The 16,405-nt window shown below is 31.2% G+C and overlaps 1 protein-coding gene across 1 annotated transcript in view; it reads left to right on the top strand.

Annotated features, from left to right (window-relative positions):
• The window catches only part of LOC143084124 (uncharacterized), an 85,460-nt gene that overhangs the window by 20,590 nt on the left and 48,465 nt on the right, over positions 1-16,405 (top strand). The window contains exons 14-30 of the mRNA XM_076260531.1: positions 1,015-1,239; positions 2,180-2,380; positions 2,768-3,042; positions 4,253-4,376; positions 4,800-5,018; positions 7,708-7,864; positions 8,258-8,538; positions 8,856-9,053; positions 9,337-9,466; positions 9,710-9,744; positions 10,250-10,388; positions 10,849-11,075; positions 11,613-11,771; positions 12,798-12,993; positions 13,590-13,844; positions 15,003-15,223; positions 16,242-16,347. Of these exons, the coding sequence (XP_076116646.1) occupies positions 1,015-1,239; positions 2,180-2,380; positions 2,768-3,042; positions 4,253-4,376; positions 4,800-5,018; positions 7,708-7,864; positions 8,258-8,538; positions 8,856-9,053; positions 9,337-9,466; positions 9,710-9,744; positions 10,250-10,388; positions 10,849-11,075; positions 11,613-11,771; positions 12,798-12,993; positions 13,590-13,844; positions 15,003-15,223; positions 16,242-16,347 (3,148 nt within the window). The remainder of the gene's footprint in view (positions 1-1,014; positions 1,240-2,179; positions 2,381-2,767; positions 3,043-4,252; positions 4,377-4,799; positions 5,019-7,707; positions 7,865-8,257; positions 8,539-8,855; positions 9,054-9,336; positions 9,467-9,709; positions 9,745-10,249; positions 10,389-10,848; positions 11,076-11,612; positions 11,772-12,797; positions 12,994-13,589; positions 13,845-15,002; positions 15,224-16,241; positions 16,348-16,405) is intronic.

Raw genomic sequence — 16,405 nt, 5'->3', positions numbered from 1 at the left:
TTGTAAACTGCAATAGATAGAGAAAGAGGGGTTCCTTATGAGAAACATTTTACCAAATTTGTTGAATGTATGCATATTAACTTGAAGCTATAATAAATAGATAGAACAAACAAAAATATTGAGCAAGACAATATGTAAAACAAATCTAAATGACCCAAATCAATTTTTGACTCTTCGTTGAATTTAATACCCTTTTCTTGACTATTCCTCCCATTTTTATATGATCGTAAAAAACAATTTGCGTCGTATAATGCTATCATGTCGTCGTCCGAAGACGCATTTAGTGTCCGGACAATTACTTTCGTTTTTAGTAAATGGATCTCTCTTCAATTTTGTACCAGAAAATTCCATACCATTAAAGGAAGGTTGGGATTGATTTTGTGGGTTATGGTCCCAACGGTTTTGGAATTAGGGGCCAAATAAAGGGCCCAAATAAGCATTTTTGTAGTTTCCAGACAATAACTTGTGTTTAAGTGTATACATCTCTCTGAGATTATATCACAAGTTTCCATACCACAAAGGGATGGTTCGTATAAACTTTTAGGGGGTTATGGCTCAAACCATTTAGGGGAATTAGAGGCCAAAAAAGAAGGGGAAACTAGGTTTTTATGGTTAATGGAAAATTAAGACAATCTAAAAGCAGTGTAAGGGAGGTAATTCAAATACATTTAAAATACAATGTTGTGTATGTTTGAATTGACTTCCCTTATACTACTTGTAAATTATGTATAAAGAAATGTCAGGTTTTGAAATATTTGCAAAAAAAGGTGGTCAATAGGCAGCATCATAGTATATTGCACAAAAGTCGTCATCGTTGCAAATGAAGATGAGCAGCGTAGATCCTCTTGTTTAAATTGAGATCAATATTGACTGAAAAATTATTCTCAAATCGACCTTTCTGCCGTTTGAAACATAAACCCAAAGATAAACCGCGATGGTTATTAAACGGGAATTAATGAAAACTATACAAGCCAATATGTTTATTGGTGTAAAATTATTTACATTTTCTTGTAGAATATAACAGACTGTCAAAACAAATATGGGGATGCACCAAGAGGACCATCATGTTACTGCACATCGTTTCATGGATGCTTTCATAAACATTTCTACGTCAAACCTAAGATAAATAAACTATCTGGTCTTATTACTGGGAAAGACAAAGGTGTTCATGATTCAGATTATTACATTGAAGTTACTGTTGTTAACAAGGCCTTGCTTAAAACTACTGTCGTGAAGAAGGTACTACTTGGTGTAAAATAAAGCAAATAACTAGTCAATATATTTAAGATATGTATGCATGTTTACATTTTATTGAATAATAAAGAAGCCGAAAAAATGCTCTATTAATGATTCTTAAAAAGAGGATAAAGATAAGTTGTTGCTATCACGAAAATAGTGCCGTATACGGAATGACATGTTGTACGACCTTCAACACTTCAGATTTTCAATGAATCTCTTGGTATGCAGTTATAATGCGGTATATTATGTCATTCACGTAGTACAACATGTATTGACAAAAAACTGTTAAGCGTATTTATGAAATGCATTTCGGGATATTTGGTTATTTGTAATTGTATTTCATATATCTTTCTTGACAATACAACATCCATTCTCCACTTAAGGTGATACCTAACACTTTCACTTAAATTAATTTGGCTCGTTTAATTTTAATTTAATTTTGACAAAGTGTTTACTTTGACCCTTTAACAAAAATATAAAAAATTCAAAAACTTTTAACCAACCGTTTCGTCAGAAAAAATACACTGGTTATATAGCAGTTTGACAAACACCAATTTTGAACATTAAGAAGCTTAATATTCCCTATACAACACAACGTAATTAAAACGTTTAGCTGACTTTACAGAGTTATCTCCCTGTAGTCTTAGGTACCACCTTAACGTATACTTACAATATACTGTAACATTCGAGTTACCTTCATTTAGTAATAAAAAAAACCCTGTTTTTTGAATTTGTTAAAAAAAAGTCGGTTATATCTAAAACTCTGTTGTGATATCATATTGCATGCATTCTAAGATAAAAATATTTCCTTTAACAAGGAAACTGTTAAAACATAACGATTGCATTTATCCTAATTTGATGATTAATCTATCATTTTTATTAGCACGTTAATATGATAATTCAGTATTTTGTAGTATAGAAAATTTGCAATATTTTTCAGATAACAATAGATGTTTCCCCACCACACGAAGGGTATGTTCATGACGGTATTAGAGGAGATCCTGAAATTGATTTCCAACAAGATCTACATATAGATGCTCATTGGGAAGGATTTTTTGACAGGGAGAGTGGTGTGGAATTTTATCAATATATCTTTAGTGATCACTGCTTTAACAACGACGAATTCAAAGCTAATAACGAGGTATTGATATACAATTTTGTGCATATTTTGGTATATAAAGGGAACAGTAGTATACCGCTGTTCGAAACTTATAAATCCTGGGGACACCTGATAAAATCGGTGTTTTTGTGTCCTTGACAACATCCGATTAGACTGTCTATTGATGTGAAAGACTCAACTTATTACGAATGTTATCAAATTATATATATATATTTCCAATATAAGTATCATTGGCAATACAATTTAAATTTGAATAAAAAAAGCATGGTAAGGGGATGCTGCGGGACCGAAAAAAAACCACCAAAATCATTGTGAATAGTAAATGTGGCATTACCATACTTGAAAAACAATGAAACCTACATTGAACTTAACCGTAACTCACAAGGCATACATTGTTTTGTATTTCAGACAACAGAAACCTACAATACGTTTGCATCATTTGAGGCTTCTACAGAGGGAACGTATTTTGTTTCTGTGGTTGCTGTGAACAGAGCGAAAGAAAATTCAAATGTTGTCTGCTCTGATGGTGTTACTATAATGACAACTATGCCATATATACAAGATTTTGTCATGTCAGGTGCTAAAACAAGACCAAGATTAATAAGAGATAATGATGGAAATGTTTGGTTTTTGGATAATATTCTACAGAGACACTTTGTAGAGAACATAACCTCTAGCTGCATGTGAGAGACATCTTATATTAGTTTCAAATGTTTAATGTGTTCCAAAGTTGATTTTTGTCTGAGTATTTTTGCTTCTGATGAATACTATATACAGACGCCTTTGACTACTATAGTTAAGTTAATGATAGAAAATTTGAAATTTCAGTATAATTACTGGCTGTCAGTTTGAACCAGTTTTTTTTTAATATAGGTCAGTGTACTCTGTCATTTTCCATATAATATTTTATGTTGTTCATAAGCGTCTGTTGTATTTTAAAAAGAATTATACATGAGGATATTCATTATGAAAAAAATTACAAGAGTTCTAATGATTTCTTATTAAATTCGGAAACTCGAGAATAAAGGTACATACATGAATCTTTATCGAAGGAGACTTAATCAAATGATCAATACAAAGAACATTGTAAACTTTTAGTGTAGATATACTTTATAAAAAAGGCTAGACAAATTACTATTTTGTTTGATGACGTCAAACAGCAACAAGATAATCCTCTGAGAAAAGACGTACGAAAAAAGTAAAATCTGAAAAAATCAAAGATTTAGGTGGATTAAACCTGATTATAGTTATCTAGACCTTTCACTCGAATGACAATAAAAAAGGGGTACACCATTCATTGTGTTATAATCTAAATTACTATGAAAACAAACAAATATGTAATAAAGAAGCACAAAAAATGCATATAGATAGAGTACATTACCGAAAAAGAAAGACAAGAACGAAAATTTACCATAATAACACAATAACACAATGACGGGATGTGTAAGTACAGGGTCACGTCATATGTAAATAAGAAATACAAAAGGGCATAAGACAAAGCACATGAGGCAAAAATGAAATACAAGAATACAAAATGTGTATTACAAGAGAACAATAACACAATAACGGGATGTATAAGTATACAAAGCCACTTTAAATGGACATTACCAAAATCAGACTAAACAGTCAACGTAATATTTATAAAGATAAATAAAAGGATACTATAACACGTTATTAAAATGGTAAACAACGTCAGTTCCCAGAAGCATAACAAAAAGGAGCAGCAGAAAATATAGCTAGTTTCGGCACATGCTTGGATTTAGTGAGAGTGTTCATAGTTGTCACAAACTGCCAAATTGACTAGATCGTAGGGTAACACACAATGGTAATCATAATTAGAAAATTTGCACAATTTAAATTTACTTTCTTAATAAGAAACAAATTTTGTTTCAGAGTGTCGAACCTAGAAAATGTAACCATTTTACCACTAGGAAAACCGGTATCGCAGAATGCAGTTCGGCTATGTGGCATAAAAAATAACCTTCATATACTTGCTGTCGTATCCAAGGAAATTCAGGTACTGAAATCGTTATATTTCTAAATGTTAAATTTAAAACAACTAATAGACAAAACAAAGTATAGCTACACTTATCATCAAAGGACACTTCAGATATAATTGGTACAAGTAAGTACATATGCATGTAAAGCAAAATTCAGAATCATAGCAGATCAAGAAGTGCATTGTCTTATATGCTTTCATCATATTACATCTGAACGTTATATTTTCTAAAATTAAAACAGAAATTAAAAGCTTTAAAGGAATGCATTCTTAAGCTACTAGTATAACAAGGTAATACCGATCATTTATAAATTTCATTTTAGTTCCATTTACCGTAATAAATTACGTGTGTTTTGACATTGCCTATTTAAGAATGTGTTTTATTCTCTTGTGATCGTTTATTCGAGGAAAATTATAAATATTGTCTTTTTGATACATAAGTTCAAAATGTCTTGGAAACCAGCTATTGATGCCAACTTGATTCACGATTATGAAGTTGGATTGTCATCTACAGCAAGCAGCATTGCTCCAGATATAGTTTCATTTAAAACAACAAAACATCATACTCACTTCCGGCTTAATCATCCAGATGTCCCGGATGGAAAGGAGTTTTATATCATAATTAAATCTATCAGTAAAGCAGGAGTTGAAGGACTACAGGTAAGTCGTTTGTGGCATATTTAAAAACAAATAATCGTTTGACAAGATTACTTTGCATACTAATTGTTCCACTGTTTGAAACATCTACTGTCTAAAACACCATAATCATATATCTAAATACACAAACGGACTAATAATCCAAAACGATAAAACAAATATTCAGAAAAGTATTTTGTGCCTTGTCAGTCGCTGTCAGTTTTCTTTGACTATTTTGTCAGAATGGTCTCCCCTTTTTCATCAAAGATATCAGTCTGAATGTTATAAAATACTTAGAATTTAACCCCAAATAATAGGTAATTCTATTATAAAAAACGTGTATATTGACCGTAACAAAAATAAAAATCATTAAAATATTTAGAAATGTAGTGCTATTAAATTATTGTGTTCCTTTCTCTAATTCTCAGACATCGTATGTCGTCACCTTAACTCTGGATCATTTCGTTAACATTTTGACAATCGCTTAGTAGTAGCTCAATTTTTTTTTATAATAGTAAAATGTAAACGACGACCACGATTGTTGGCCCATGTGGAGCACATGAAATCACCCCCAGTTTGTTTAGGGTTCGTGTTGCTTAGTCTTTAGTTTTCTATGTTGTGTCTTCTGTACTATTGTTTGTCTGTTTGTCTTTTTATTTTTAACCATGGCGTTGTCAGTTTATTTTCAATCTATGAAGTTGACTCTCCCTCTAGTATCTTTCTGTCCTCTTCTAAAAGGGAATTTTATATAGACATTATTTAGTCATGTGACTGTGACGTCATCAACGTTTTTTCATGGTTTACTCCAGTTTCAAATTGAGTTTAGAATTAAATTATAAGAAATAACTGTAACATTTTATCTGTCTATTCGAAATAACATAAAAAATGTGGTGCACACTTTAAAACAGCCCACTATGCATCACATTTTTCATGTTATTTCTTCATAGACAGAAAAAAATATTACAGTCAATCCATTAAGTAATAGTGATCGGCATCCTGCTTCCAAATCTGTTCAACCAAGCATCACATACATGGAATTAATTTAAGACTAAAAGATTCACAATTATTTGCCAAGACACCAACAAAAGTTTTTGTAGTTCATAGTACATACACGACATAATAAACAAAACACATTATTCAAATACAACTTACAAAACGTTTTTGTCATTACTAGTACATACAGTATACTAAAACTTTATGTCCTGTGACTTTCTGTCCGTTTACCTATAGGGAATATAATGTCGTACTAGTATACACTTAATACGTAACTTCTCACTCGTATGGAATTGTTATGCATAGTTCTGTTATATTGACAAGATTGGGGAGGCACCCAAAGCAGACATACTTTGTTGATTTAAAAATAATGTGGCTCTACTGCCAAAACTATACAACCATGCATCACAGATCGACATACAACAAATGCCTTCAATTCTATAATGGCGCCAAAAAAACATAGTTTGTCATTGATAGTACATACATGACGTCAAAGTTAAAACCAACACACAAATATATCTGACGAAGACGCCAACAAAAAGTTTTTGGTATTGATATTACATTCAGTATATTAAAAATAGTACCGTACTAGTATTCACAATATATGAAACTTTTCACTCGAATGAAATTGTTTTTTTTATAGTTCCGATCAGGTTTCTATACTAACAAGTTAGTATAGAAAGTCCCCGTTCCGATATATTAACAAAATTAGGGATAAATATACCAAATGCAGACATAATTTGTTAATTTAGCAATAACTGTGAATCTGTTGCCAAATCTGTACAAACATGCATCACCGACATACATTAGTACAACAACAATGCCTCGGAAATCAAAAGACTTTATTAAGTCATGTGAGCGTGACGTCATCAACGTTTTTTCACGGTTAACTCCGGTTTCAAATTGAGTTTAGAATTAAATTACGGACAGAAAGTCATAGGACATAAAGTGTTAGTATACTGTATGTACTAGCAATGACTAAAACCTTTTGTTAGATTATTTGAATAATGTGTTTTGTTTATTTTGTCGTGAATTTACTATTAACTACAAAAACTTTTGTTGGTGTCTTTGGCAAATAATTTTGTAACTTTTAGTATTAAATTAATTATGGGTCTCTTGTGGACAGTTGTCTCATTGGCAATCATACCACATCTGCTTTTTTATATATACAAAAAACTTTGACAAAGACTCAAAAAAAGTTTGTTATTGATAGTACATGCGACACTTAAAAATTAAAACAAACATAATAATATATCTGACAGAAAAATAACTTAAACGTTTTTGTAGTTGATAGTACATACAGTACATTATAACATATTGCCGAATTACTAATATACACTTTTATACTCTTACAATTTGTTTATTATTTTCAATGATATATCAAAGCAGGTAATACCCTGAATCGGATACAGTTATTTTTTGCACAATTTTGGTTCTTGTTATGTAACACTACTATTGTCCACATTTGTTAAAATGTTAATTGTTGAATATATTTTTACGTTAATATTTTTGGGGTACGCTGTATGGTTGTACAAATGAAACCCCTATACTATTATTATATTTTAATCTATAATAATGATATTGGCTTCTATATGAATATATAGTAAGGAAGGCACTAACCACAGCAGGTTTTTCTAACCAAACGAGATTATAACGTATACATTTAACTATGTCAAATCAAAGTCAGAACCGAGTAAATGGTTTGTATATTATATTTCAGAGTATTGGGCCATTTATTGTCGATACAACAAAGCCACGGTTTTCTGGCTCTAACATAGATGTTAACTTGATAAACGATTTTTTAATTGCAAACTGGACAGCAGACTCTTTCGAGGATCCAGATGACCCGTATCCAATGTATTTCAAGTATGCCGTTGGTAAGTTATATAAGAAATTATGCCATTTAATCAAAGTTAGGTTAAAGTTAAATGTTAATTGAAACGTTTGGTATTTCAAATTATGATAATTTTAGCATCATATAATTAAATAAAGAAAAAAAAGAAGGACATGCCTAGATGACAATAACACGTATAAGATAACACTCATAAGGCGATGAAATGCATATAGGACCATGATCATATTAGACAAGGCTAACAGCCAAACATCAGTAATAAAGCACCACATAGAAAAGTTACATGCAAATTGCTCCTTTGCGTCATTCAAGTTTCCTGCATACCAAAATATAGAATATGGGTATTATTTGTATTGATATGTCAGCAATTTTACCTAGAAAGTACATTAATGATATAAAAGCTACTTACATTTCAAAGGACATAGACCAAACATGTACGACATCCAATCTTTTCAAAATTTACAAATTGGTGGACCATGTAAACGAACCGTACCAGCCACGTGTACAGCCTTATCTGTTTCACATCTGAAATGGTCACTTCATGGTCATCATGACTACTACTTTACCATCAAAGCTACAAATCTGGCAGGTCTATCCGTTATTCAGACATCCCTTAGGTATACCCATGATATTCAGTTACCTGCAGAAGGAATAGTTATGGATGTTATACCCACATCAAATCTTCAAAACGAGGCCAAGGTATGATATAAGTCGAGAGAATTTATAAATATTTGTAATGATTTATTTTTGTGGTACAGTAGATTAGTGTTAAAGACACCTGCGAATATTCCAAACATAAATTTAATATAAGAATTCTGTTCAAATGGACCTTTTTGAATAAATGAGCAATAATGATATCAGTTTATGCTAAAATTACAGTTTGATTAATAAAAGAACGTACATTTCATGGTTTTTGTCTTCAAATGTGTATTAAACACCGAATTTAATACATTGTTTCTAAATAAATTGAAAGTGTGCAGTCTCATTATTTTGTGTATACATCTATTCAATTTAAGGATATCGAAGACAGAGATTTCACACCAGAGACAAAATCATTGGCAGTGAGATGGACTGGTTTTATACACCCTCACCAACATGTTAATTACAGTGCTTGTATTGGAACAGTGCCCAGTACCTGTGATACCTCGGCAATGAAAACATTGGAGACTTACAATAGTTACACCTTTAAAGGTCTTAATCTTCAGCCATTTCAGGTACCAAGTAGTCTGCTTATTTCTTGCAAGTATATGTTTTATCAACTTTGCTGTTCAAATTTTATCGATAAGAAGAGAAATAGTAACTATTTATCAACGGTTTGTTTTTTGTATTTTAACTCTAAAAAGTATGAAAATATGTCATTGATAAAATGTAAATAAGTCTATGAAAGGATTTTTCTTTCAATAAAGGATATGATATGAAATTTCATGGCTATGGATACCTACAACTATGTTTCATGCTTTATTCTTTTCATATTTATGCATTGTTAACGTCTTGTAGAAATACTATGTGACCCTAGAAGCAGGTACAACAGGCGGTAGTGTAAAAGTCAGTTCAGATGGTATTAGAGTCCTGGATATCCACACAAATTTAACAGGCATTGTTATAAGAGATGGCAACAATTGTTCAGGTAATCTTTATTTTAATGAGTACAATATAAGTTAGAAAAGTACAAAATGTTAAAAACAATTTAAAAAAGACAATAAATGTATACATGAATCAACTGTTCAATTTCCTTACATATTTTTCCAAAATAAAAAAGGTTAAACTAATTTAATGTCTGAGTAACATATGGTATAAATGTTCATAATATGAAAATATATTAAAAACCTATATGTCATATTCTTTAATCTATTCTTCATATTTATGTTAGTGGCACCAGACTTGAAGCTGAGTCATCATAGCAAGGTATGTTCTCAAACTGATCCAGTGAGTAATGAATTATTCATAAAAAAGTTACAATTTAATACTTACCAATCAGATTTTCAGGTGCCGATCTCAATCAGAAACCTCGTCAGCATTTGTTTTTGGTATTTTTACAGTTTGAAAATAATTTTGGGTTGATAGAACATTTTTAGTGCCTATTGCTGATTTAGAGTGTACTATTTTGTTCAGAAAACTTTCTACTGTTGAAAATCACATTTTGACCCTATAACCTGTTTTTGATAAAAATATTGCTTCAATAATTTAATGAGGTATATATAACCCACAATTCATATTTTTGTATGCACTAAAACTAAAATATTGCGAACTAGATCAAGAGATAGCTATCGACCCAATATTTTGCACAGAGGAGTAATTTACAAATAATGCGTTTATAAAACCATCTTTTCATTGTCATCTGTTAATAAGATTTTAATGAGATTTACTACAAGTTATACATGTTTTAGTGTTCTATTTGTTGTTTTTCAAGGATACGCGGCCTACTTGTGTAGAGGATGTAGAATTTCAATCTTCAACAACGAGTTTACACGTATATTGGTCGATACCATCAATGTACACTGAATATTTAAGAGATACATTTGTTCAACTTGAAGAACGAGTGTTTGGAGGTTTGTTATTATTTACCTTATGCATTGTGTACTCATACTTATTATTGAACTTTTATTTTACTGTAATTTTTTTTTTTATTTTGAGTCTTTTGGAAAAAAAGAGAGTATTAATTCAAATAAACAAAAAATAACATGTCCGTAGTCACGGTAACAAATCAATATTACTCAAAAATATTTTAGGATATTGTTATATGTGCATTAAAAATACATTTCGGATCCCAATTTTCAAAGAACACAGTAATCATTCTATTCGTTATAGTTAGTTAAAAAAAACCACTTTGTTTTTCAGAAGAACTATCAAGAATTATATTATTTTTACATTACAATTATTTGTCAAATATGTAAGGAATAAAAATAACATTTGTTTCCCTGTAGTCCGCACAGTCGTTAACAAGGTGTTAAACGCGCATATTTTTCATCTTGTCTATTGAGGTCTAAAGTATTATGTTTTTATTAACAGACATCTGGAAGGAATATAGGAAGTTTCAGTATGTAGGAAAACACCAATATATCACGTTGAGTAATTTAGATTTAGAACCAGGGAAGACCTACAGAGCTGTTGTTAAGTTTTGTGCAGAAGATTTATGTTTCTCACCTGTATACGGCAATGGTATAACTGTGATAGTCAATCCTCCATCCAGTGGTAACATCACTGTTCAACAGGTTGATGAACCAAACCATCACCAGGTAAAATAGCACAAACACAAGCTCAAACATGCAAAAGGATAAGAAGATTTCATAGACGTTGGATATTTGTAGATGTGATAAATAGGTTAAAAGTGTTGAGTGTTTTTGTTCATGAATACACATTAAAACCAAGCACACTTGTAACTTGTACATGTATAAACTAATACCAATCACTTTTTTATATTTTGTTCTACATTACTATTTAAACTATATATCAACTATAAAGCACACCAATTACGTCAGATATTTATCATTTGGTTGGAAAAAAATCTAAATGATTTACCGAGCTTTTAGGTTTTTTTTAAAAATATTAGCTTAAAAAGTAAGTCAAGAGATAACATAATTTTGTGCACTAAGGCATTCACACAATTACTCTTTCGAAAAAAATAAATTTTGAAATTATTCGACAATACTTTATATGCCCTCATTATCGTTTTCTTTATACATCAATTCACATGTATTTGATTGACTAAAATGATAATGAATAAAAGAAGGAAAAATATATTTCTTATTGTCTGAATGTCTATTTTCGTATAGCTTACAGTAACATTTGAGAGGATGTATGACCCTGACATAAAAGACCACACAGAGGCCCAAAGTGTTATACATTATTATGAATGGGCATTAGGAGACAATGTTGGCATTCACACCATATGGAATGAGATCGACAATGCTACTGTCGTTGATAAGGAGCATGTAAGTATTCGTTTTTAATTCTGTCGTAAATGAATGTTTTAGTTTCATACTAAACACAATATTGTTCTTATTTATTCATGTATATTAACATTCTACTGAAAGAGTAGATAAATAACAGTAAAATGGGAAAAAAATCGATCGAATAGTGATTTATGACAGATAATTATTTTGTTCAATTAAAAACCTAAAAGCAGCGAAATAGCGCTTATATATTCAATATTTGACTGAAAAAGAGAGGCAAAGATACCAAAGAACGCCAGTGTGATACCAAAATGTGCAAAGTACCATCATTGAGGGTTCCAATTACAATGCAGCAGATGATTGCTACGACAATCAATTTAGACTGCATGTACAATGATGTATTCTGGATTAAAAAAAACAATTTCTAAAAGCATAACAATTGTAGTTCAATTCATTTTCATAGGTTTTCGCGACTTGAAACAGAGTGCTATTTAATTATTTTCAATTTCTAATTTACAAACAAGAAAAAAAATCATAAAACTGATCCCTATGTTATATTAATATATGATGTTTACAGCAGTAAATTAAAGAGATATACAATATTATATCATTCCTGAATACTTCGTCTCGAGTGACATACCCATGTTGTTACATTTTTACCTAGAATCATGTCTGTTTGTTTTGTTTACACATTGTTATCAATATAATGGAATTTTATGCGACTGTTATACAGTTGAGATGTTAAGCTAAATGTAAAAACTTTATCCACCATGTTCTGTAGAAGAAAATGTCTATACCAAAACACAGTTTTATCCATTCGTTTGATGTGTTTGAGCTTTTGATTTTGCCATTTGATAAGAGACTTTCTGTTCTGAATTTTCTTCGAAGTTCAGTACTTTTGTGATTTAATTTTGAAAACATACTGTACCAAGTTTATTGTAAAGTAGAAGATTTTCTTAATTGTTTGTCATTTGTTAAGACATTGCATAAATGTATAAAGCTCGAACACAAACAAAACTAAAAGATACATTAAAAATGATGTTGAATTGAAGATTTCATTTTCAGATACAGGTCGTTGTACCTTTAAACAATAGTTTAGATTTTTCAAAATGCCGACAGATATTCATCAGGGGTTACAATAAGGCTGGCATTTGGTCAACAATTTCCACGGAGATTAAAACATGCAAAGTCAATGACGGTGATTCTCTCATTGTATCAAATAGTGTTATTGATGCTATTGGAATACAAGAGAAAACAATGGGTATGTTATGTTATCTTTAAACTTACAATTGTTACTTATTTTTTATGGGACCCATTAAGAGTTTAATTTAGACCACAATCAAACAAATGCTGAAATATTCAGAAATACAAAACGTCCTTCCCTTTTCCACTATTCGTCTTTGAGGCTTCCTTATTTAGGGAATTTTTTATTTCTGGCCGAGAAGGCTTGTAATTAATTTCATCATTATAAATGCTTAATATGTGTTATGTTTTATCATACTCTGCTGTACTGTTATATGGGTATACTTACTTATATGATTATTTGACTAATTGTTTAAATGTAAATATATTTCACTGATGTAATTGAATATTTGTAATATTTATATTCTATAAGTTATATTGCTTACGAATAAAAGATTATTATTTATTATTATGAAGACAAATCCCAAAAAAGCATTACATTTATAAAGTGTTGTTTTCCTTTTTCTAAAGGAAGTAAATTACTAGCATGTTTTGATTTTAAATATACATAAACATATAGTAATCTATTTACACTTATACATCATGTATTAAATTTGCATTTAGATAAATAATGGTAATCTGATGCTCACTATGTTATTACTTTCATTCACTTAGATGGAACAAAACGTGATGGATACGGGCATGACATTTATCTAGAGGAGAACGGCAGATGGGATGAGTCTGATGTTGACTATACACCGTATAAAAATATTATATCAGGAGTGTGGCCATTATTACGTCACAAGAACTACACATGGGCTGTCATCGACTCTGAGAATTTAGATATCACGAGTTACTATAAAGATGATGCCAAGCTACAATTGAAGGATCCCTGTTCACATCCGGATTCTATTAAATGCGGATTTACAGGTGAACTTCTGCATTCATTTTGTGTCTGGTAGAAAAGTGTCTCATTGTCAATCAAATCACCTTTTTTTTATATAATATATAAACTTTATATAATTTTCGTGTAAATTGATTTTGTCAGAACATAAAATGTAAGAGGTTTTTATAGATACAATTTATGGGGGATCGGGACTATGCGACTGCGCATAATTTCACGTATGAATACCCAAGCACAGGAAAAGGTAGTGTCGTAAATTCACTATTATTTTTTTTATTATCTTGATTGATTAAAATGTTAAGTTACTTTTTTTTGTCACTAAAACATATAACTGTTATTAAGTGTATCTGTGAAAGGCTCAAAATGACATTTCACCCAATGCCACCATTTTCCTGCCAAAATTTTGGGTATTAATGTAAACTATTTTATTAGTTTTCCTTATCGGTGACCTATATTTTTTATTTGCTTACTCTTTGAAGCTTTATATCAGCTTTTTATGCCCCACCTACGATAGTAGAGGGGCATTATGTTTTCTGGTCTGTGCCTCCGTTCGTTCGTCCGTTCGTCCGTGCGTCTGTTCAGGTTAAAGTTTTTGGTCAAGGTGGTTTTTGATGAAGTTTAAGTCACATCAACTTGAATCTTAGCACACATGTTCCCTATGATATGATCTTTCTAATTTTTATTTCAAATTAAAGTTTTGACCCCAATTTCACGGTCCACTGAACATGGAAAATTATAGTGCGAGTGGGGCATCCGTGTACTATGGACACATTCTTGTTATATTACAGTTTTGGACCAAGTGTCACAGACATTTGTTTGATATAACGCAAAAATTATGTCAACACCTCTATTTTCCCTATCATTTCAGTGACAATCGGTCCCTTTTACATACCTTTTTAAAAGCAATATTTTGGGCTTGAAGTTAAATAGTCTGGAACCTCATTTTTTCCGACAAATTTGATTCACTCTCTGTAAAGATTAAAATATAAGAAATACAGCACTTCTGACAGAAACATTGAAAAGGCCCGAGCCACCTAAATGGTTATTCACTTGAGTTTTATTTGAAATTTATCTGGAAATATTAAGTATGTTTACAAAATGCAGCCTTCTTCTAGCTGTTGAATACAAGTTTTGAGTCGGAATATTGTCAATTTTTTGACTTTCCGAATTTTTATATATTTTAGACAAAGAATACGTTAACATTATATTCAATGTAAATGAAGAATTAGAACATGGAAAACGATACATAGTTTGTATCCATGCACCAAGGACAGAGATACAGTTCGAGAAGTGGACAGAGGTTTTAGAAGAAACTAACACTTGCAGTGATGGAGTTACGGTTGATTTAACACCACCTACACCAGGTCACGTGTGGATTGGTATTGATCCCGATAAGAAATATCAGGTAAGAATGTATGGATATTATAACGTTTAATTATTTAAGACGAATTAGAGGCAATAACATTAACGGTACCAATTTTCCTGCACCAGATGCGCATTTCGACAATAAATGTCTCTTCAGTGATGCTCTTGGCCAAAATATTTGAAATCCAAAGCTATACAAAAGATAAAGAGCTATAATCCAAAAGGTCCAAAAAGTATAGCCAAATCCGTGAAAGGAATCAGAGCTTTGAATGAGGAAGATACATTCTTTAATTTGTAATAATTTCTAACATTTTGTAACAGCAAATTTTAATAACAAAAAATCCGTATCTTTATGCCAATAACGAAGTACTGGCTACTGGGCTGGTGATACCCTCGGAGACGAACAGTCCACCAGCAGATGCATCGACCCAGTGGTAGTAATAACATTAACGGTACCAATTTTTCTGCACCAGATGCGCGTTTCGACAATACATGTCTCTTCAGTGATGCTCGTGGCCAAAATATTTAAAATCCACAGCTATATAAAAGATGAAGAGCTATAATCCAAACGGTCCAATACTACGACATAAGCGAAAGACAAACAAAGTAAGCAAATCATACTAGAGAACGCTAAATATTGGGTATTACTATCACGGTAAATGGGTTGAAATTAGTTCAGGTGCAGCCGATGGGTTAGTAGTTTTAGCAGAATAATTAAAAACATGGACAATTTACTTACTGCGTTGTTTTGGAAGGGGTTGTGTTGCTAAGCCATTAATTTACTACGTTGTGTTTTGTATACTTTTGTTAGTGGCTTTTCGTATTTATACAGAGCATTGACAGTTTGTTGTAGACTTATGAGTTTAGTTATCCCTTTGGTATATTTCGTTACTCTTTGGATAAAGCATTACTATTGAGTGAACTGATTTCATGGTAGTTTTAAATCAAATATTCGTGTATACGATGTTTTCAAGTGTCAATTAATGGACTTGTCATAACAGTATCGCTTATAACATGTAAATATATATGTAAACTAAATCTGCATTTTCTGTTCAAAGTCATCGTCGTCAGATATTTTCGTCAGCTGGGATGCATTTACCGATGTGGAGGAATATAAAAAAACTGTCCATAGTTCGGGAATTAAAGAATATCAAATTGGAATCGGTAAGAAAACAAACGTTTATATACAGATGGGTGCAGTCCTAACCTTGACAAAGGTTAA

The sequence above is a fragment of the Mytilus galloprovincialis genome, chromosome 7 (genome assembly GCF_965363235.1).
Source record: "Mytilus galloprovincialis chromosome 7, xbMytGall1.hap1.1, whole genome shotgun sequence".
NCBI lineage: Eukaryota > Metazoa > Mollusca > Bivalvia > Mytilida > Mytilidae > Mytilus > Mytilus galloprovincialis.
Note: the sequence above shows the minus strand (reverse complement) of the source record. Positions and strands in the feature narration are given on the sequence as shown.